Here is a 23,138-nt window from a genome sequence, read left to right as displayed (position 1 = left end):
GAGAGGCCCAGGCCAAATATGAGGTTTGATGACATGTTTATCCACGACCCTTTGTCCCTGCGCTATATTCATACAGTTTCTTATCTGTAATGCTTTCTACAGGTGTAACAAGGCTGTGATGGTGCAGTTCTAGGGGATTCAAATATAAGCTCAAACAAATAATTCACCTTAATGAAGTCTGTGAGTGTGCTGTAGATGTGGGCTCCTTTAGGCAGAAAGAAACAACTTCCTGGACTGACTTCATTGAAGAAGAACAGCTCCTGGTCCTGTGGAAGAACATGAAAAGGTTCTTATTTCACTTTTTAAGATGGCATCATCTTCTGTACCCATGTACGGTTTCCGTCTTACCGTCCCGATGCGTCTGTGGTCCCGCCTCCTCGCTTCCTCCTGCTCCCTCTCCCACTCCTCCTTCTCTTTCTCACCTGGAAAGGCCACACCTAACAGTCGTGTCAAACCGGAGGACTCTGTCTGGTTGGCCAGGGTCACAGAGGACAGCTGGAATGGTACAGAGATGAAAAGTGGGGAGAAAATAATAGGTGAACATGGACGTGGCAAAAGAGAAAGTTATGAGAGGGACGGATGGCCGTGTGTTTCTAAGAGCCCAGAACAGAAATCTGGCCTCTGACAAACACAACATCCTGCTGCTGATATTTCCAGGCCCTTTCTGTTGTGGAATCCCAGTCTGCCCAGTGACAGCTTGGTATGGAAACTTTCCTCTCTCCCTGGATCAATATGGATGAGGAAAATTCCACTCACACAGCATGTGTCCCATCTGAGAGAGAGCCACGAAGGTCCAAATAAAACAGATTTTAACTGATGAGATGGCACTGCCTCTTTCATTGCAGTCATATAGTGTTTGAGTGTGAAAAATCGTGATAGCACTGCCATATGAAATACAGTTTTCATAGGAATAGAACAAATTCTTGATTTGCTTAAGAAAAGCAAAACAATAAAATAGATAAACTGGCAGTGAAACACAAAAACACAAAAAGAGAAAACAGAAAGACGAGCAAAGGACTGAATACACTGACTGGATACACAAACACATACCTGCAGCATCTTGAAGACTGTGAGGAGGCCTGTGTGTGGGAGGAGGGGGCCGTTGCAGACCGCTATAGTGTCTCCACACCTGAGCCACACAGAATGGTTGAAACCAGTTAATTTACTGGTGAGTGTTTTAAATCACTGGCAGGTAAGAAGTTTTCCTACGTGCCTGTATACTGTGACAGTGGCGCCATTCATCTGCTCTTCAGCAAACTGCAGCCTCAGCTTACTGCTCTGTAAGAAGAAAACACAGAAAACCGATTTTAAGTTCAACATGGACACGAGGACAGACAAATATCACAGCTGGACTAAAAACAGGAGTCACACTTAAAAAGCGAGTAACATAACTGCTATTCACATCCTATCAAAGGTTACTCAGATATGCTTCAAGCCAGCATGGCACAATGCTGCTACACCACCAGTGTTTTTTTTAAAGTGGAAATAAATATAAAATAACAAAACTTTCCTGCTTCCTGGCGTAATATAAGCTGGTGCATTAAAAGTGTGAGGAAGGAGCTTGAACAGTGATTTGATAATTAAGACTTACCTCCTCTACATAAAGAATTAAAGAAAGATGTGTCAGCACTGAAAATGTCTGTCATCAATATTATATTATAACAAACAGAGCATGTTGCAGACCTGGAATAGCTCTTGGACCTCTTCTATACTCAGCTCCAGTCTAGAGAGAGGACGTTTGAGTGCTGCCGCCTCCTTACACCTCGCCTCCACATCACTCAGAGACAAAAAACTGTAGATGAAGTCACATTCAGGCAAAACTTCAGCTGCAGTTTAGTCAGAATCAGGAGCATGCCATACAGGTCAAACAGCCGGCACGAGTTACATAAGGTGGAAACGGTGTCATTAAAGCAGCACATAATAATGAACAGCTATACACAGCATGCATATAAATACAATTTAGTAACTAATTAAACTCATGAATAAAAAATATACACTTTATTTGAAAGGTCAGGATTTTTTTCCCTTTAAAACAAAAAGAAGCTGAAAAACTGAAATAACAACCATCATGTAACTACCACCACCTCTTTTGCGTTTGTGAGCACACAAAGATGAAGTTTTGACAGAGCTCATATCTGATAGATAGTAATCACCTGTTGTCCAACAGGTAATCACAGAAAAGCCCGAACTCTGATGTTCCTTCTCTGCACACCTCAGCACCAAACATGCCCTCCAAGACTCCACCGAGGACGCACGCCCCTGTTCTCCAGGCTGCCTGTGAAATCAAGGGTCGTAATGAGTGAGCGCCAAAGACATCTACACTGTACTTTTGGGATGGTAGATTAAAACAGCAAGGAAACACAAAGATGCTCTCATCCCACTACTGCTGGTCCCAGTTAAAGTGTCGTTTCAATTTTTGTTTGCCATGTTACATGGCATGTTAACATCTTTATTTATTTTCTAACTTATGATGATGCTGAATGAGGTGAGAAAATGTTTTTAAAAAAAACCTTCAAAACAAATTTTTCATCAACATCACACTTACAGGTCAAATAGGGGAAACTGCACATACTTAAAGGAAGTTAACAGCGGGGAACTGTGTAATTACCTGCTTTCCCTCAGTTGTATCAAACCCCAGAAGTTGTAGTTCACAGTCTGCCTCTAGGGGTCGTCCAAGCTCCCAGAGTTCCCCATTCACCTTACTCACCAGGGCTCCTTTCAATCTGAAACAACACGTGCAAAAGCACAGTTATATCACGACAGTTAAACATATTAAACCAAACAGTATAAACTGGGTACTTACCTCACACTCCGAGCAACATAGAGCGGTGTGGTGACACCAGCTGTTCCCTTAACTATCCGGCCGTCAACCAGCCGGATACGGAGGGGCATTTCTGTCGATTCAAAACGCTTCCCATTTCCACGTTTTTCCCTGAGAGCCTCAAAGATCTGCAGTCGTTCAGATAAGGCAGGAGATGCATTCACCTGTAAAGCAAAAAATAAAGATTTGGTTTGAAATTATTTACAAGAAGCAAAAGGACAAAAGAACTAAAATCTGAAGATGACAGAAAACCCGTCAAATAAGACCTCCAGAAATTAAGTGCATATGCAGTAAAGCTAAGAGAGACAGACAAGCATTTAGGATTTTAGCAACACAATAATATATTCTGAACTTATCTTACTGCCCCAACAGAATGAGTAACATAATGCAAAGACATACACAAGCATAGCCCCTCAATATGTTTACCTTACTATTTAGCTTACACTGCACAGACTCATCACTAATATGCATGGGATGGACTAAATATTTGAAACACCTGTCAGTTTAACGCAGTGAAGGCTTTTCCAAACCAGCTGTAATAACACCTTAAGACAATTCTTCATCTATGAAGGGTATAAAGGACTACTTTATAAGACTATGGAGGTGTTGGCATGACATAATTAATGAACTGGAATGGATTTTAAACTTGTTCAATTAATTAATTAATAAGCCATAATACCTTTAATCACCATGGCCCCAAGGTAAAATTAAACAGAATGAACATTTTAGGAATAGCCTTAAAGAAAATCCAAAAGTTTTTACCCATGTATTATTATATCAGTACTTGTTTTAGTTGGTTATAACAAAAAAACAAAACAAAAAAAACAAAAACGTAGTTAACTGACCGTAAACAAAAAAAAACTCTATAGACTTTTAGAAAAAACAAAAACTAACTTTTCTTACAAAATTTCCATAAAGTCCTCAGGAAGTCCACAAAGTTCTTTGTTTTAGTACTGAGCTGATTTGTCAACACAAAAAGCATCAGGACCCTTTTTTTTTAAGTTTATTGTAAATGAGTCTTGTTCGTATTGTAATACTGGTTGTCAAAATCTTGTGTCAGAAAAACATGATTAATAATAATAATAATAACAATAACAACAACAATAATGTTAACATATTTATATCAGCGAAAACTAAAGAGAAAAATCCAATCTCGACAATAGCTGATAATTCAATATGAAATAAATATTTAAGTTGAATTAAAAACAAAGTTATAACTTTGCATTCATCACCATTTCCCATACATTAACAAACCGGGTATGGCTATCAAAAAAAAAAGAAGCCAAAACATGAAACAAAATTACGATAAAACCGAATTAAAAGCACATTAATCTTAGCTACCACACGACAAATGTGCCCATTAGCACATTTAACAGACAGGAGCATCAACAGCAGCTCACAACACTCACTGAAAACACTGCTGCTTGCTAACGTTAGCCTCACTCAGTGCACTGCTTTACCGCACCTTGCTGTACTTCCTCTGCGCGCAAAGGGTCGCACGAGCTGTCGAACGACAGGTAACAAGCCGAAGCAGCTGCGTCACCGCCATACCAAACACCCCTGCCTAAAACAACCGCTTCATTCACCATTACCACATATAACTGTCCCCTTCACTGCAAGCGGCCATAACACCGGAAAGCACGGGTTACTGGCAGCAGCGTTGACGTAAAGACTGAAAAGTTATGACGGAGCTCCGTCTCAGCGTGCGCGCTCCTGACATCTACGCCAGGGCGCGCAATTAAACGCAGGGGAAATAGAAAGAGCGCGATGGGGGAAAACATCTCTAGCCTTCAAAAATAAAATTACGCACTGTCCGGTCAGGCGCTTCAGACTGGAGTCACATATGCTGAAATTTACACGAAACAGCGCATGCGTCGACAGTTCTCGTTTGTGGAGAACACTGCAAAACGGTGTTTGAGAGCTTGCGTGCAAAACAAAGTAATTTCAGAGAAGCACCGACCTGCTGCATCACGACGGGCCCACAAGCTGAGCAGCAGAATCGGTGCTCTTAGCTTCCCGAGCCTGCTGCAAGTGTGCATCAGTTTAGTGCCCAAAGTACAAGTTTATTTTAAAACACGGAGGGAGGAAAGATGAATACAGTTTGACTTTCACCGAAAACCACATTCACTGCAGCTCTTATTAAAATAAGGGACATATTTTAAACCCTGCCCTCTACAGACTCGCTGTCAAAAGCTCTAAATAATTTTAATTATAAAACTATTCACTGGCCGTTTAATTTTGTGAACAGACTTAAAAAGCTGAGAATATTAATAAACAAACCAGCTGATTCTGAAAAGGAGCGTCATTATATTTTGGATTTAGAAATTGTGGGTAAAACAACCCAACGGAGAGATGAAGCGGCTTCATCAAGGACGACTTAAAGACTACAGCAGCCGAAGTACTTCTGCTCTGCCGCTTGGGGGAGCTACAGCTCTATGAGAGAAATCTACTGGACTTTACAGTGTAAATACAGTCCATTCAGCTTTAAATTACCCCAGCAATTACTTGGTGACATCACCTTAATTAGCAGATTAAACCATATTATAGGTAAGGTTTTAAAACTGTGTTTGGTTTAACATCATGTCCATGTTAAAATTAGGTAAAAGCCTTTTGCAATTAAAATGCTTCACACGCCACATGTCTGTTGGCCTCTATAAGGGCAAAAAGTCGATCTAGTATTTTCCCTAAAGGTTCAGATGTCTTAATAAGCACTGAAGACCTTACATTTCAGCTGTATGACATTTTAAAAGTTTTAGCAGCAGATTAACAGGAACAGGGGCCCTAATGTGTAGCAGAAAATATCCACAACAAGAATAAATTATCCTGCATCATGTTAAATTAAATGAATGTAAAAAATAATTATTTGCTGAACACTGTGCAGCCACTGTTTGGTCTTACTGTGGGCATATTAATTACACACTAGAGGTGAGTCATCACTCAGTCACAATGTCTCAAGTGAGCTCTGCAAATATGGTCCAGAAATAGGTACAGGGTTTTTAAATGAACTTGATTGTAAAGTGTAGCTTTCCAGCAACAGTGTGTGGTGTAGTGTGCAAGCTTTTTTTTTTTTTTTTTTTTTAAAACAGAATGAACCAAAACAACAACAAATACAGAAAATGGCAAATGGAGCAGACTGATTACAGTCTGTAAAGCAAAAGAAAAAAAAAAAGATTTGCCAATATGTGAAGGCTGGTTTAAGTCAATTCATTAATGCACTGAAAATGTTACCCCTCTAATAGTTTTGATCCTTAAAAATAATATCATAAGATATAGTTCCCCCCTTAAGTATGCATATATTCACTGTGACAAAAATAAAAGCTGCAGAATGTGTGCATGTTCATCACACCAGAAAAGATTGGACACTCAAAGGGCGGTGATATAGCATCATTGATGAGAACAGCAGTGAAAGCAGTTCAACTTATATATATATATATATATACACACACACAAACAAACAGGCTGGTAGTTTTGTCAGTCATTTTCAATTGGTCAAACCAAGTTATCTTAAGGTCACGAGGAAGGGACGAGAAGGTGAACTTGAAGATGTTTTACAATTATTCTGTGTGCAATGTGAACACTGCAAACTGATTATTAGCTGCTCCTACATGTGACTGTGAAGATAACAATTTACAGAGGGTGGTAACAGACGTATAAACATTCAGGAAAACACCAGTGTGCCAACGCTGTAGTGACAAATATGCTTTGTGGTTACATTTGGGTATATTTTTTAAACAATGTATTCAGAGACTTTATGCAGGAAGGTTTTCAGCATATTGATAAAACTGTAATTTCACCACAGCTTCAACACACACTTGAATCAAACACTAGAGATGTGAGACCACTGCACCTCTGACTTGTAGAGGTAAACTACTACCAATGTATGAGAGAGGTCAGTATTATGGAAACAATTTCTGGACAAGAGGGAGCATTAAGGCCATCGTGCTAATCTTTTTCTTCGTTGTTATTTTACCTCTTAAAAGTGGTGAGAGGTGCACAAGTGTTTTAGGGTGAAGCCCATGTGAGCACAAGGTAAGCACAGACGCTTGAAAGCAAAAGCATGAAATTAGCAATATAGAGAAAAGGGCCAAAACAATTGGAAGTATTCAAATGAACCATTTTACATGCAATCCTAATTAGCTTAAACACCATCTGTGGGTTCCTACAAATGGAAAAGCATCAAGTCTACCTAGCAAGAAAGCACAGCTGAAAAACAAAGGCTTTAAATGTTAATGTAATGGTAGCTGTGCAAATGCATGAGAACAATCTGAAAGGTAAAGTCAAACAGCGCAATTCAAGTGATGGATAGTGACCAAATAAAAATACCTCCCCCTCCCAGTTGAATTGAAACTCTGGATTTTATTCAAGAGTACATATTGAAGCCTAGCAAGGGTGTGGTTCAAAGTCTAATACTCCCTCCCATCCCATCATCCACTACCGAGTATCTTCATGACTCAGTCTAATGTGAAGCGCGCACAGGTAGACATTTATATATAGGAAATAAAAATGCATAATTATCTTCAGCCTCCTCTTCTGTGCGGTGGTTTCGCAAAAGGAGGACATAAACACATGATAGGTACTGGAGAGAAAATCTTCTGGGCTAAAGCTTATCCAAGGCCTCGATCACAGTAAAGACGGGGTGTGTGAACAACGATCACTGTCCTCATGTACAGAGATAATAGCTTTAAAAAAAAATTAAAAAAAAAAAAAAAAGAGAGGGGGGGGGCTATGTCAACTCAGTCTTTATATTTACAAGCTTAGAAATATACAGTGAGAGTGACAGAAGGGTGGAAAAAGGTTGAGCAGAAGAATATTATTTACAGCGGGTAGTTTGGAAATAAGTCTTAATCTCACCTGAAAAACAAATCACTTCAAATCTCTCTCTCTCTCTCTCATGGAAGAAGAGATTACTGTCATGAATTCAATCCGACATTTTTGTTTTACTTTGACATTTTTGGGAAATGCAGTAATTCTTATTCATCTGTTAAATATGATGCAGACACAGATGAGCTTAGCAGAGTACAAAGACTGGAAGTACGGGCAAAACAGCTTGGACTTCTTGAAAAAAAATTGTGACTTCTTAGAGTTGTGCTGTTGCTGTGAAATTTATCTCAGAAGTCACTGCATGCTCATTATCCCCTGTAAAAGGTCCGTTTTGTATGGGTGAAAGAAATTAGATGTTTTTTTTCCTGATCTAGCTTTCCAACTGTTTACAGTTTTTATGTTAAGCGTCATCTACAGCATGCTGGAGATGAGTGATATTGAGCTTCATTACAAAACAAAAAAGCCAACAAACGCATTTCCCAAAAAGCCAAACTACAGCCCTGTTTTTCCTCAATATCATGAGACCCATCTTTCTTTTATCCAGCATCTCTCTTCTCAGATTAAAATAATAATAATAATAATTAAAAAAAAATATCACACAGGAAAACTCTGAAGCCCCTTTCAGACACGCTCTCATTTTCAATTATCTCTTGTAACTTGTTCGCTTCATGTCTGAATAAGCATTCTAGTCACTTTTCTATAATTTTACTAAGTGGGATCCAGTACAGTGGTAATATTCACAATTGCGCTATATAACATAGACATCGTATTTTAACTGGATTAACTTACGTTTCCAGCCTATGAGGGAGGGGCAGGAATAGCCATCACTTGCTACAGCACAGACATGGACATAAATATAAAGACCTCTATTTTAGGGAACAATGGCTAAGATAAGTAATCTTCACAAGTCTGTGGATAAGACTTCAATGGATGCACATAATAATCCAGTATGGCAATTCCCATGTAGCTCGTGGTTATGTCCCTAAGCCATGAGGAACATTAACATTAAAAACAAAGCGACCCATGTCTGAATGACAGAATGCCGTCACTGTAACAGACGAACGAAGCCACCAGCATGTCTGAAAGGGCTGAAATGTAGTTTCATTTTTCTTGAACTATTTTGCTTTTTTCTTCTTACAGGTATGCAATTCCTGCAACAGAACGAATGAAACTTGTGCACGGAAAATTGTTGTGGGGGAAAAAGAAAAAAGATTATTGGTTGTTACATAACAATCTGCACTATGAAACTGATAACCTCTTAGCTTTACTGTGCAGTGTTAGATGACTGGCTACCTGGCTGAAGCAAGACAATTTAAATCAGCTATTTACACACAACCTAAGGTAGTTTTAATTCAAGCTAATTAACAGAGTAAAGATATCTGGGCTCATACCAGCAGGGCTAACACACACACTGCACTGCTAGATGTGTGGCTTGCACTTCTCATTCAGCTTGTCGCAGATGACCACTTCAGTAGCGTGGGGGTAGGAAAGGCCTCTTCTGTGCATGCAAGGGACCACCTGTGAATGGAGGCCCGGGGCGCTTTCCCCCACGAAACCCCCCTATGGGTAGATCTTGATTATGCTGCTGAGGGTTTCGGCCTCGCAGCAGGGATCTCTGTGAGATGGGAACGGAGAGGATTGGAGGCCGAGGAGTAGGCAAGGTGAGGAGGGGAACAGGGTTAGGGTTTTGGTTGCGGGGCTGCCCTGGAGGACTAGCAGAAGGTTTCTGGAGAGGAAGGGCAGCGGACTGGGTAAGTGAGCGCGAAGGAGCAGTGTCAACTGCAGGGGAATTAGGTGTGGAGGGTGAGGTTGCAGATGATGTGGGAGAGGGAGACGGGGATGGAAGAGGTAGATTCAGAGGCTCCTTCACTCTACCCAATAAAGGTGGAGGAACACCAGGGGTACCTGGACGGTGGAGGGGGGGTGCATGGCAGAGAACAAAGGGCTCTTTTACTGTGCCGGGGCGGGGAAGCTTAGGGGGCTCGCCTAGCAACGATGACATGAGGGGTGGGGGGGCCACTTTGCCTCCTCTTGGCCCTACTCCACCTCTCTCTGCAGCTTCAGGTCTGACTGAGTGAGGAAGTGGCAGAGGCCGGTCAGCAGGGACCATCACCCCTCCTACCATGACTGCAGTGGGTACAGCAGGGTGAGTAGGTGGAGGGGAATGGCGCTGTGGTATTGGGGGTGGAGGGGGTCTAGGGATTGCTGGAGGTGTGCTGAAGAAGGGAGATGTAGGAGGAGGAACTTGGTGGAGGTGTGATGGAGGAGGAGTCTGGATGTTCTCTGTGTGGTAAGGCAACTGATACTGAGTTTGAGGAAGATGAGGAAGGGGCGGAGGGGGGTGAAGATGTGGGGGGAGTAGGAGATGTGGGGGAGGAGGAGGCATAGAGGGGGTCATGTCCTCTGTGCCCCCTGGGCCAATGTTAAGAGGAGGGGGGACAAGTTGTGGTGAGGGAGGCTGAGCTTCCAGGTATCCTTCCTCTTCATACCACATGGCTCCTCCTGGTCGACTTCCAGGTCCTCCTCCCCGTCGAGAGCCTCGACCAATCACGCGTATGCTCTCTACTGTCTTTATGCGCTCTCCAGTGAGCGGTCTATTAGAGTAGCCTAGAGTTTGAATGGGTGCCCCTTCGGTGCAGGGTGACACGAGTGTCTCAATACGATGGTATTGCCCCTCCTTCCCATCTCCACTTGGAGACATTTGACCTTTTAACTTGTCTTCTTTTTTTCCACACTGACCTCCTTCATCTGAACCAATGCTTGCCTTACGAGAGCCGGCACAGGGCCTCCTCTCTCCCATTGCTCTGTTGTTTCCCATCATCCTTAGCTGACTTTGCTGATCATCCTTCTTACCCTTCATGTCATTACTAGGAGAAGAGGAGACCAGCTTCCTCACATGCATCACTTCATTGTCTTTTAATTTTGTGCCGCTCTTTCTTCCAGCGCCATATCGGGAGGTGGGCAGGAAGTCTCCATCATTGCCGCTTCCCGACGGGGTGATAGCTGCATCCCAGGGTTCATTGCGGTAGGCTGTGGGTGAGAGGTTATGACCTCCAGATGAGCCCACAGATTCTGGCACACTTGCAGGTGTGTCCATAATCTCATCCTGGGTTGGGGTGCCGGCTGCCTCGTCTCTCACTGGGGTCCCATCCACCCCATCAGGACTAACATCACCAAGAGCGAGACTAAAACCTGGATTACCCTGCAGGAAACTGTTGATTTTGGATTCTAAGCTGGGGGGAGAGACAGAAGGAGCTGAGGGGCGAGGGGGGGGAGGTGGTGGAGGAGGAGGGGACAGTTGTCTCTCTCTCCCCCAGTCTCTGATTCTTCCAGGTGTTTCTCGCTTGTGGCTGTTCCCCAGACCAGCTTTCGTTTTTGGGGTAGTTGGGGTGGTCGGGGTGCTGGTGTGCAGAGCTTTAGAAGGTGCTGATTCTGGGGAGGTTCGTGTACCAGCAGCAGCACCAGAGGTGGTGTTAGTCACACTATGCAGGAAAGAGGACAAACCTGACAAAAACAAAGTGTGACAAATATTGAAACAAGGTCACTTCGTTAGTTATTCTTAAAGAAATTCAATAAGCCAAATATATGGATCTTACCTGTTGTGTTGGTTTTAGACAGAGCATTAAGTATCCCTTCAGGTGTGATATCAACACGTGACAGGATACTGGCCAAGGCAGGGCTTGGAGGGGTTCCTTTGGAGGCTGCTGATTGGCCAGATGGGGTTGTGGGTGTCCCAGGAGATGGACGAGGTGATGGGCTTGCTGCAGAGAGAAAGATCAAAGCAGCCCCAGAAATTTAACAAAATTATTTTAAATGTACTGAATCAAACAAAACGTCTTAAACTGGAAAAAATGTTCTGTGTTCCAACAATAAATTGAAAACAACATTAAAGTTAACCAGCAAGTATGAGCTGCATGGTCAACAACTGACTTTGCTCATTAGTCTGTTCCACAGAGATCCCCTGTTGTCCAGACATAATTTAAAAAAACAAATCATTGAGCTACGCTGGGTGATGTGCGTCTTCTTTACACAGAAAAATGTAATGGCGGCTTATTTGGAAATGGCTCCACAGATAATTAACCACAACCACTTTTACAGTTTCCAAGAGAGTTGTTCATGTAATGCAGAGGTCATTCCTGGAAATACTGTTAACATTGCTTCACTAACCCATTGCAGGCTCTTGAGGGAGGGCTAAAATGAGTGAGAAACATAAGCACATTTGTTGATAATTTCAATTAGCATTTCATATTTTGTGAGCACAGTCAGAGTTGAATAACATCTAGATTCAAGTCTGAAAAGATAAGTGATCAATGTAGTTAATTCTAGGACATTCAATTGAAAATGCTGTAATGAATACAGATTATTATAAAACAAAAAGTACAATCAGAAAGTTCTAGAATTAAGCACATGGGGGAAAAAATAACAAAAATATATAGTGGCAGCTGCCAGTTCTACCCTTCAGCTTCCTAGTAAATGCACCTATGCTATGAACTGGAAAATTAGGTGATTTTCAGATAACCTGACCACTGACCCTTAACCTTGATGTCAAGGTCACTGACATTAAAACTCATCTGAGCTTTTCAGTAGATGCACCTACAGTATGAACTCATTCTCGCGTTATTGTATTCACAAACTTGGGTTTCTAAACCACCTGCCCACTCAGCGGAGTGAGAATGAAGCTTTTATAGCAGAGAGGCTTTAAAAAACAAACAAACAAACAAACAAAAAAAGAACCTAAAAATATTCCTGGATTTAAAATCTCCCTTTCAAAAATCATATTCTCATCCATAGCTGATCATCTTTTAGGTCAGAACTTGAAGTCCAGGTCTGTCCCCTTAAACGGCTCCTTCTGGTATGTATGGCCGACGGTGAACACACCACAGTTCAGTTCACGGCGCTTGCGCTAATGTTTTCCTTGACATGCCCTAAAATGTTAGAGCAGAACTTCACATTGACTCTCTGAAGTTCACAGTGCACAAACCTGTAACTGTCCTGATCTTACAAGTTTCAATATCATAGTCTCATCACCACAGATGATGGCCCACAAATGATGTTTGCTGTTGATGTGGAAAGTAGTCTGGAGGAACATAAGAAGCTGATCTTAGAAGGAAGATGGCCTAAATTAATATCAAGTAACACTTTTAAAGCCCGTCTAGTCCTGGATTTTTTTTTTCACAAAACAGAACAGTTTGTCTTGTTTTTTTAAATTTTGTCTAATAACCACCAAGCATAACACAGAAAGTCTTGTCCCTCTTCCACAAACATACCTGTATTCTTCATGGCGGAGGTTAGCGAGCTGAGAATGGAGGTAATCTTTCCCAGGTCCACCTTGGCCAGATTGACACCCAGAGGGGTGGCTGGGGTACTTGTAGGAGTAGCAGATGTGGGAGTCACTGGGGTGGTTGTGGTGGTAGTAGCAGAAGCATTGTTCTTAGAGGCCTTCGCAGGCGGATTTGGAAGCTTTGAAGGCGCATCTGACTTTGCAGCCTTAGACATGGCAGCGGCTGGCTTTTCCTTCTTATCATCTGAGAATGAAGGAAATTCAAAGAGCTCATAGATTCTCAAAATTGAATCACAAGTTTGCAGCTTTGCAACTTAACTTTCTAATGAATTAATTTGGAGACAAAAAATTATATCATAGCACAACCACAGATCTAGGACACTCACCCCCTGCAGTTGCAGCATCAGTCTCTTCGTCAGACATATCCATGTCCTCCATGTCTCTGTTGTCACTCTGCATTTCTCCTTCATCCATGGCCTTTCCATCCAGATCTGGATCGAGCTGGGCTCTGCTAGCCACCATTGCCATAAAGGGTGAGTCAGAGCCAGTGGGGGAGGGGGCATCTTCAGATGGTGAGGGGATGGGAGAGTCCTCAGGTCCAGGTAGAGTGGACTTGAGGGAATCCAATTTCCTTTTAAGACTGGCCACACGATTGGCAAATGCGTTGTAAGCCTGAGGAGAACGTCGAAGAGAGAAACAAAATTAAGCTCAAACAGTGGAATAGCTGGATCACCAATCAATGAAATAAATTAGTTTTAATGTTTTAAATACAAATGCTTGAATATTTCCACTTTAAGACCAACTAACTCTAATTGTTTTGATATCTTTACATCTTACAAAAGACAACACCTACATTGGCCACAATCTTAACTTCCTTGTACTGCATCTCGTAGAAAATATCTGCGTTTCCCAGAGCCTCCAGCAGAGGAGGTCCTGCTTTCAACTCTTTCTCCAGGAAGCTGACAAACTCCTGCAGCTTCAGGCTGCCATCCTCAAAGTCCTTGGCAAATTTGTTCCCCCCTGCCTTATCTAACACAAGAGACAGTTGACAAGCAAGCCATTAAACACAAGGTTTACTCAATTTTTAACAAGTTAAATCAGAAAAAAAGCTAACAGAACAGTCAGAAGGTCAGTGCTGATGCCGAATGCATCAGGGGAAAAATAAATAAATAACACACTTTTTTTTCCAGAGAACTGCATCCCGCTTAACAAGAATAATCCATTGACCTATCCATGAACCCTTTTCACCGATGCCATTCTCAGAAATGGTACATGGGCCTTTTCAGAAATAAGATGCAAAGACTTAACAGCCATTGTTTACGGTGTGTGTTTAATGTGTGTACTGGCTGTACAAGAGCTTTCAGCTGAGGCTAGAGAAAAACTTACCAGTACTAAAAAACATTTCAAATACATGTGGAGAATTCAAATCTCCTCCACATGTAATTTGTTTAAATTATTTCATTTATAAGCTCAGATATCAGGGAACTAAGCACAGTTCATTAGTGAGTTTTGCACTGAGATGTTTAAAACAAACAAACAAAAAAAACTCCCTGGTGATAAAGCTGAGCTGATGCATTTCAGAATGTGAGAACACAAATGTCTGTCCCAGTCAGACTGGTCATTACTTGGGTTTTTAACCTGCACTGTGGTTTCAGATTGTGTCAATATGCAAGCAGCACAACTAATAGTCCCATACGTCCACCACAAGCTAGTGCTAATCACGTGTTCTGCTGCCCGCACACTACATCAGGGAGCACCCTCGCTTAAGAGAAGATAGATTTCTCTTATTATGAGCATGTCTTAAGCAAACAGTTTCCTTCAGTGTGCTGCATGTCATAAAGGACAAATGTTGAAAGATGAGACTAAATTTTTAGATTCTGTAACATAGCTGAAGCAGACTAATTTACAATAAAATACAAAAGTAAAAGCAACACAGCAAATATCAGATGAAAATGAATTGGCTCACTTTAATAAGTGCGACAATTTGAGTTGTTGATATGAGTATAAAGTGTTGTGACAGTGAGGGATGTGTTGCCTTGTAGAGAACTATTTTAAAAGGACTTTAGGTACAATTAAAGTACAGGTGTGTTGTCTAAAACCATCACAAGTCCATGTTTTTATTGTTTGTTTTTAACTTTACCCTCCATGCCCACACCAAAGGCCTGTAAGAAGCCAGGAAGACCCCTGCTAGTGATATGTATACTTGTTTTGACAGGCTATGCCAAGGACATAAAAATCCAGTATATTTGAGACTTAAGAGAAAGTACAGAAGACAACAGGTGTGCACTGATGTACAAATAAGCCCAGTGACATCTGACCTTTAAGTCTCTTGAGGGCCTCCGTGCTGCAGACATCCACCCGGAGAGCTGACAGCTGCTTTTCTTGAAACTCTTCTTCGGCAACAGCTTGCCTATATTTTAACAATTGTTCAATGAGGGAGTGGGGCTAGAAGAGAGAGAGTGCAGATGATTTAACATCACAAGATGTTGTTATATCGTGGTTGATTTTCAGGCTTTTTAGAAAAGAAAAGAAAAGAAAAGAAAAAAGAAAAATCCAGGAAAACACAAAGAAGGCCTACCGTGAACTCCGCCACAATCTTGGACTTCAGGGCAGCTTTGGAATTAGCAGGAGCTAGAGAGTAAAAATAAATTACTTTAAAAACACTGTAAGGTATCTGGAAATATTCCAAACAGACAGCGTTAACTTAAGGATGATTTAGTAACCTATGCCCACACTAATACGTTTTCAGCAGTGCCCACACTACCTCAGTATTTTAGCACCTCAAACGGACTTTTCGTTAAACTGCTGACTTTCAGTTTTCTTTGAACAGCGTTTTCCCACACACATACTTTATTCAGCAGCGCCACCAAGTTATATTTTAAAATTTATTGAAGCATTTTTAAAATTTATATTGCTCATCAATGTACAAATTTTATAACTAGCAACCTACAATACTCCCAATTACCAGCAGGTTGACCAGAGGAGTGTACTACCAAACAGGAATTGAATTTATTGAGGTAGGTCAAGGTCACTGAGACTTTAGTTTTTAGTTTGAAAAAGTTTCGGAAATCCTAGGTGACTATTTCTCAAGTTATCGCATTCACAAACTTGGGAGTTCATGTTGCCTGCCCACCTGCCCAGTAGGGTGCCGACAATATCCTATCAGCTTCTTATGGATGAGGGGTAAAAAACAAAAACAAAAAAAACTATTTCATCCATCCATCCATCCATCCTCAGAGGCTGGGTTGCAGGGGCAGCAGCTTAAGCCAAACCCAATACCAACTGTAATTAATCATATTCTCCCATGTCTTCACAATGTGTCTTTATACTCTAATAACTTGAAATCAGCAATTTTGCTTCACTTTCCTTCGTCGTTTAAAATAACCATGAAGTGAATAACTGACTTTAAAACCAACTAATTAAACATCCAGTATTTACAGCATAATATTTACAGCATTACATTGAGATTGTTAATTTCCTGTTTCCTGCTACCAAGACGACCTTATAAATATATTTAATATATTTTAATATTTTTGAATAACATTTTCACCTTGTCATCATTTCAAGTAAAGAAAGTTCTGGTCTTTCTTTTTCTGGACATTGCTGTTCTTCCTAAGTAGTCATTTCTGCATCTACCATACGTAACACAGTCATGCAATAAGAGTTTCCTGGCATGTTAGTAAAGAATATATAGTTTGGTTTAAAAAAACAAAAAAAAAAACAAAAAAAAAAACAACACACTGACAAAACTCTGAAGTGACAAACTGACCATTTGCAGGTGTAGCCTCTTTTTCCTTTTCCTTTTCTTTTTCCTTTTCTTTTTCCTTCTGCTTCTCTCGCTCCTTTTCCTTTTTATTCAAGTTGGCTTTGAACTGGGCAATGACCTCCTCGGGATACACACTTCTTTCTTCCCAAATGGAAAAGATCCTTTCCACTGACCTGCGAACCTTCCCATCTCTAACAGAGTAAAATGATAAACAACACACAGACCTTAATACCTTTTCAGTGATAGGCATGACGGGTTAGAAGAGAAACAAAATGCAGTGATGGCTGGACAGTACCGTAGAACAAACACTATGTACTTACTTGATGAGCTGAGCAGCATTAGGAAGGACCTCTGAGAAGGCTGAACGAAAAACGATGGCATTCTTTCTTTTGCAGTTTTGTATCACATCGTTGGCAAGGTAGAAAAGATTCAAGCGGTGATTGTTATCAGCTGAAAAAAAGAAAAGCAGAGAAATAAAGGACTCAATCTGGAGTTTAGATCACTATTAGCCTATTTACACTAGTTTCTACTTGGTTTGACCCGATTCAATTTTGGTTGTTTTCCCATTGCAATTGAGTACAACCTGAGGTGCGTGGGGTTGTGATGTCATTTGTATGCAACACAAACGGCATAACAAAGGAGGACATTGAGGTGATGTACGAGTTTCCTCGTTGCAGGGTTTCAAAAATGGTGTTTTTGATTTTTGTCAAGGACATGCTGTCACGATTCATCAAGTTACACCACTGACTAGCCAGAGTTCAACCACTCTGGTGACTCAGTTAACACAAAATTTCTGCTTTTGTGGAAACATGCACATCCAGTGAAAGCTGCTGCTGGATGTGAATGCAAGCCAACATTAGATACTGTGCTTACAGATGAAAGCAGTATACTTGAACGCCAACAAGGGAAAAACAAGGGGGCAGGGATAGCTCAGTAGGTAGAGTGGTGGCCCTATGATTGGAAGGTTGGGGGTTCAACTCCACTGAACGGCTACCCTGAGGTACCGTCCCTACACACTGCTCCCCGGGCGCTGCATTGGTGGCTGCCCACTGCTTCACTGGGTGAATGGGTTAAATGCAGAGGAACTATTTCCCTATGGGGACTAACACATACACATACACATTCAGTAATTTATTCAATAAACAACAAGGTATAGTCTTAGCCTCAGGAGCTAGCATTGCCCTCTTTTGCCGAAATGACTTCTGTACATGTTTATTCACCAGTCTTTGAAAATTTTAACAAGCTTAAGTCAAAGTCTTCCAGAAAAAAATTCTTGCATGTATATCCAATTTCAAATCTCAATAAAACATTTAAAAAGAAATCAAATATGATTCAATTATTTTTCAAGTCACTTTTTAAATCGCTCCTTGGTGAATTTTCTGACTCTGCTAACTATCATCCTCCTGCTGAAAGGCTCACCAATTTAGTCAACTTGAACTTTTGGACAGATGACCCGTGAAAGCCATCTGCAGTCTACACCAAACATCTCTACTGTTTCTCTGGCTAAACCACAACATCTTTGACTTATTTTACCGCATTACTGTAAGAGGCCTGGAAAACTGGAAAACTTTCAGTTACCATCACTGTAGAGATACTATAGCTACAGCAAAAAGCTGAAGATCGTTTCTTCTTGTGATGGTCTGGATTAGTCAACTTATGCATACGTTTCCATTTCAAGAAGGAATACAATAGTGGCAGGACACAATGAGTTTTGCTGCTTTAGGGAGTAAACAATACTACTGGTTAAATTCTGGATTTTGGGAAATAAATGTCGTATCTAAAAATATCTAAATCTCTTAATGTGTTTTTTACATTTGAATTAGACTGGATTATCACCTCAGTCTAAAACAGAAGCAGCCTTTTATAAACACAATAATCTACCAGTAAAAAATAATAACAATAAACAAGAAGAAAAGGAGGTGAAAGTATTTCCTCTGCCTCAGCTCTCACCTTGTTACCTTCCATTATATACAGCAAGCTGTGCCAAGATAACTTTTTGAGTTGCTGACCTTTTAATTAAACCCCCAAAAGTCAGCAAATTTTAGGCTGGTAAAACAAACCTTTAAAAACCTTTTTTAAGTAGTTTCTTAATAGCAATAATTAACATACAAAACACAATATTATGCATTTAAATTTAATTTGAAACTATTAAATCAGTTCCATCATAATATCAATTTTAAATATCAGTGAAACCTGTGGCACAACAGTAAAGACACAGTGTCAGTCTGTGACTAAGCACGAGGAGCTTGAGCGGCCTAATTCTCAACCTGTGGAAACTGAGGTTGTGGCTTCGTTAAATCTCTGCATGTGCATTCCCAGTAGTGCTGTGACAGCAAGGAAGGTGAGTTTAACCACCAATTAATTAATTATCCTTTCACAACCAATGCCGTGCATTTTAGGAACGTGTAAATTGTAGGAACAGAACTTAAGGGACAACATCTTTGTATGAAAATTTGTGAAAACACCCAAACAGCAAACAAATCAAATTTTAATTTGTGTGACAGGAGATCTTTCTTCAAACTCTAGGGCTGCTCGATTATGGCAAAAATGATAATCACGATTATTTTCACTGAAATTGAGATCTCGATTATTTGACGATATTTATTTAACAATAACAATGTATTGAATAATGACTTTAAAGAGTGTCAAAAAATAATATAAAATAGTGTGCAAATACTGATAACAGTGCAAATGTTTGCAATATAAAAAACAAATGAAAAATGTAAACATCTATGTTTAGTGAACTTTGCAGTGTTGCTCTGTGGTGCAGCTACGACACTGTAGCAAAGTTTACACACTATGTCTACTTGATCCACGTCTGACTCCGCGAACCCATAATATTTCCACACCACTGAAGTTTTTTTTACCTTTCTTTTCAACCAACGGCAGTCACTCTCCTCTCCAAATAACTTCTGCTTAGCTTTCCGAGCTTCCCTCGGGTCCTCTTAATCAGTGGTCCCCAACCCCCAGACCTCGGACCGATACCGGTCCGTGAGTCGTTTGGTACTGGGCCGTGAGAGTTGAGGCTCAGGTGTGAAATGTATAGTTTTCAGGGTTTTTATCGGTTTTCAGCATTATTTTGTTATCGTTTTTATCGTTTACTCGGTTTTCCTGGGTCTTTTCACGTGTGTTATGAATAAATTTTCTTTTTTTCGGTACCGGTACTAGTTTTTTGTTGTTGTATTTATCCGCGACACCTTAAAGGCCGGTCCATGAAAATATTGTCGGGCATAAACCGGTCCGTGGCACAAAAAAGGTTGGGGACCGCTGCTCTTGTGACACGTGTTCGAAATGCAGAGAGGTGCGCTCGATTTGCCACACAGAGCAGCGAGAGAGTAAAGCACGAGGGAGGGGCTAATAATCGGCTCAGTCTTTTTTAATGATCGTTGAAAGCCCAGATCGTAATCGAGATTAAAATTCGATTAATTGAGCAGCCCTATCAAACTCCGCTCTAAATCATACATTAAAACTTTATTTATGAGAGACTTGCGTGTGAAATAATAAAAATGTCACTAAGTAGGACGAAGTATACATACTGCTATTCAACATCATGATGTTAGTTGTTATCCTTTAATAACAAGTATTGTTGGGCAGAAAACTGAGAAAGATTTATTTTAGAATCTATATTATGCATGATTAGACAAGATAAAGGAACAATGAATGTTTAATTAATGTAATACTGTTTCACTGTGTTCAATTTTTTCATCTTCTTTGTTTCTACTTTAGAAGTGATTTTCCCCCACTTGTTTTTAACTTTAACTGAATTGAGAATTTACTCAGTCATGTTCCTTTTGAATTACACATTACCTTTTTTGTTATGTCAAATTTATTTAAATAGCACATTTAACACAGAGTTGACCACAGTGCTGTACCTTAAAGTATAGAGCCCGCTCCCAGAACTACATTAAAATACTTTGTGTATTATAGATCAAGATGTGTGTCTATTCTAATAAACTGAAAAACTGACTATACTATAATGCATTAAATTACAATTAGGTAAAAGATACAGTATTAAGCCCAAAAGTTGGAAAATTACAACAACAACAAAAATACTCAAAGTCTACAAAACTTCAATATGACAACAAAGCTTAAGAGTTTAAAATAAGCAGAACTGAACAGAAAAGTGAGACAAAACTGAGTTTAAAAACCCCCCAACTAAAATATAAAATAAAACAGGTACCACAGTTTGACAGATTTCCTTTCTTAAAACTTGGCATAAAAACTGAATCAGCCTGAAAAAACCCCCCAACAAAAAACAAAACTCCACTGCCTGTTGTCTATGTGGTGCAGTAGTTGGTCTGAATTATCCATGACAGACACTTTTGCATCTAAAAAAAGGTCCCTCAAGCATTTTTATCATCGTCCACTCAGACCACTGAAAAATGTTACTCATTACATGTATTGTGCTGCCTCACTCAAATGAGTAGTGAGAGAGAACAGTTAAGACGGGTTGACCTCTCCATGACAGAGAGCATCTTTAGCATGGTTATCAGCAGCCGGGAACATTATCTCAAAGATAAGAGCAAGCCTCACTCCAGAGCATGTCCTCTACAAACGTGTATTTATGAACCGAATCATCTGTAAAATTTGGAAACTTGTCATTTTGGACCGGAAAAATAATATTTTTAATTTAATTTGAAGCTTGATTTGTACTTATGGACAAAAGTCATTTGGGTTTCCTTTTTGCACATTATTATTTTTTTGTTTGAATACTACTAGCACTTTAATTTGTATTATCTAATATTTTTATTTATTATTTTCAAATTCATATGTTTCCTGGGTAATTATTTTAATTTTCTGTGGGATGAGACAACAGGATGACAGTCACAGGTGGGCAGACTTGAGCAGGTGAGGCACTGGAGCCTAGAAGAGAAGGTCTGCCCAACAGGACGAGGAGATGAGAATTACTGAAATAATCATTGACTAATCAAAGAAAAACTGGAAGATTATTCAACTACCAAAATAATCTTTAGTTGCAGCCCTACAACAAAGTCCCTTCTGATCAGTTTGCTCTGGTCTCCATCAGCACACAAAAGCTCAAATGGTACACAGCAGTTCATTTGTATTGTCAGCATAAGCTAATCTCATCATTGTTCTGTGGGCAGCCATGCAGGGTGGGAATTATAAAAAAAGAAAAGGAAAAGAAAAATGCCCACATAGTAACTGGACTTAGCCACTGAAACAGAACGTCCCATTGGACAGATTAGCTTTCTAAAACACAGGGCCTGAGCCTGCAAAAGAAGAGCCTGCAGCAATAGTGTGTCTGCTGATTTTGTGTGTTTTCAGCACTTTTTTTTCTTTATTTATTTTCATACCAATAGATCACATGCTCAAGATTAGAAAACATGCTTAAATACTGATGGTTCATTTCAGCTTTCTAAATTTTAGTTCATGCTAACTTTCTTGCTGGAGTTTATGACTACTAGGGCTGTGCTATCATATATCATTCATGATAACACTGGTACAAATTCTGAAATGATATATTACTACAGAAACATCATTTGTTTTCTATTACAGAGTGTGCCCAACAACAGCATTAAGCCCAGGCATGTCTGAGAGTGAAAGCAATTGTTAGGATTATTAAGATTTAGTATGTGAAAAATTAGCTTCAACAACCTCCAACAATCTACAGTACTTTGCAATATATGCAAGAAAACTGTTTCCACTAAACGTGGAACACACACACACACACACACACACACACACACACACACACACACACACACATTTCTACTTGAAAAAAACAAAAAAACATAAAGTACAACAACAGAATGAAAGAGGACCTGCTAGCAGCTGTGATGCTTCAACCAAATATAAACAAATGTCTCCACCGAGCAGTGCTGGAACACTCGCTAGTTGCACTCCATATGACAGGATGAATATTACTTAGGCCGTTAAGCAGTTGGCTAAAAACCTAAACAGAGATAACATCCTAGGTAGAAAATATTCTTCAGTTTTATTATGCAGCAACTGAAGAGTTACAAAGATAAGTTTACTTAAAAAAATAAAAATAAAAATAACTACACTAAACGTTAAGTAGTTATGTTACTTACAGTTTCCAGGAAAAACACTACCCAGGGTACATACGGGTTTACATGTTACTTATGCTGTGTCACTGGCTATAATGCTGCTACTACAATGACAGTAGCTCATTAAAACATTCCTGAAAGGTGCAGTGAACATTCCTGAAAGGATCAGGAAAGTCATCAACCAGGAACCAAATTTGGTTTGTGAATCTGAACAATCTACAACAGAAACAACAACACAGAAGCACTATTTCAATATGACTTTACCAGCACTTCAAGCATCTATTTCATTTAATCATGCATGCACCAACATAAATAAAGAAGCACAGAATATGTAGGGCAGTTGGCCTGCCTTGTTCTTCCCACACAACTCTACAAAGCTGATGAAATTTATTTACTGCAGGCTTAAAAATAACAATCAGC

At 40.1% G+C, this 23,138-nt stretch overlaps 1 protein-coding gene across 3 annotated transcripts in view; it reads right to left on the bottom strand.

Moving 5' to 3' along the window:
* Positions 1-23,138, bottom strand: part of tars2 (threonyl-tRNA synthetase 2, mitochondrial) — a 31,113-nt gene that overhangs the window by 5,407 nt on the left and 2,568 nt on the right. The window contains exons 2-11 of one of the 3 annotated variants that reach the window (XR_014279865.1): positions 17,010-17,139; positions 16,693-16,880; positions 15,502-15,554; positions 15,242-15,368; positions 13,777-13,952; positions 13,310-13,595; positions 12,910-13,167; positions 11,239-11,403; positions 9,034-11,146; positions 2,874-2,985 (exon numbers count right to left, since the gene is read on the bottom strand). Coding sequence is in view for 2 of the 3 variants with exons in the window: in XM_082553103.1 (XP_082409229.1) it covers positions 168-266; positions 349-495; positions 1,051-1,129; positions 1,214-1,278; positions 1,684-1,792; positions 2,154-2,275; positions 2,609-2,723; positions 2,804-2,985; positions 4,287-4,370 (1,002 nt within the window). In the remaining variant the exon portion in view is untranslated. Of the gene's footprint in view, positions 1-167; positions 267-348; positions 496-1,050; positions 1,130-1,213; positions 1,279-1,683; positions 1,793-2,153; positions 2,276-2,608; positions 2,724-2,803; positions 2,986-4,286; positions 4,722-9,033; positions 11,147-11,238; positions 11,404-12,909; positions 13,168-13,309; positions 13,596-13,776; positions 13,953-15,241; positions 15,369-15,501; positions 15,555-16,692; positions 16,881-17,009; positions 17,140-23,138 lie in introns of those variants that run through there. The other 2 variants (XM_082553104.1, XM_082553103.1) reach the window with 2 other exon arrangements.

Source organism: Aulonocara stuartgranti (assembly GCF_965226115.1).
Source record: "Aulonocara stuartgranti genome assembly, chromosome: 11".
In the NCBI taxonomy this organism is placed as follows: Eukaryota; Metazoa; Chordata; class Actinopteri; order Cichliformes; family Cichlidae; genus Aulonocara; species Aulonocara stuartgranti.
The sequence above is the reverse complement of the archived record's forward strand: the minus strand, read 5'-3'. Positions and strand labels throughout refer to the sequence as shown.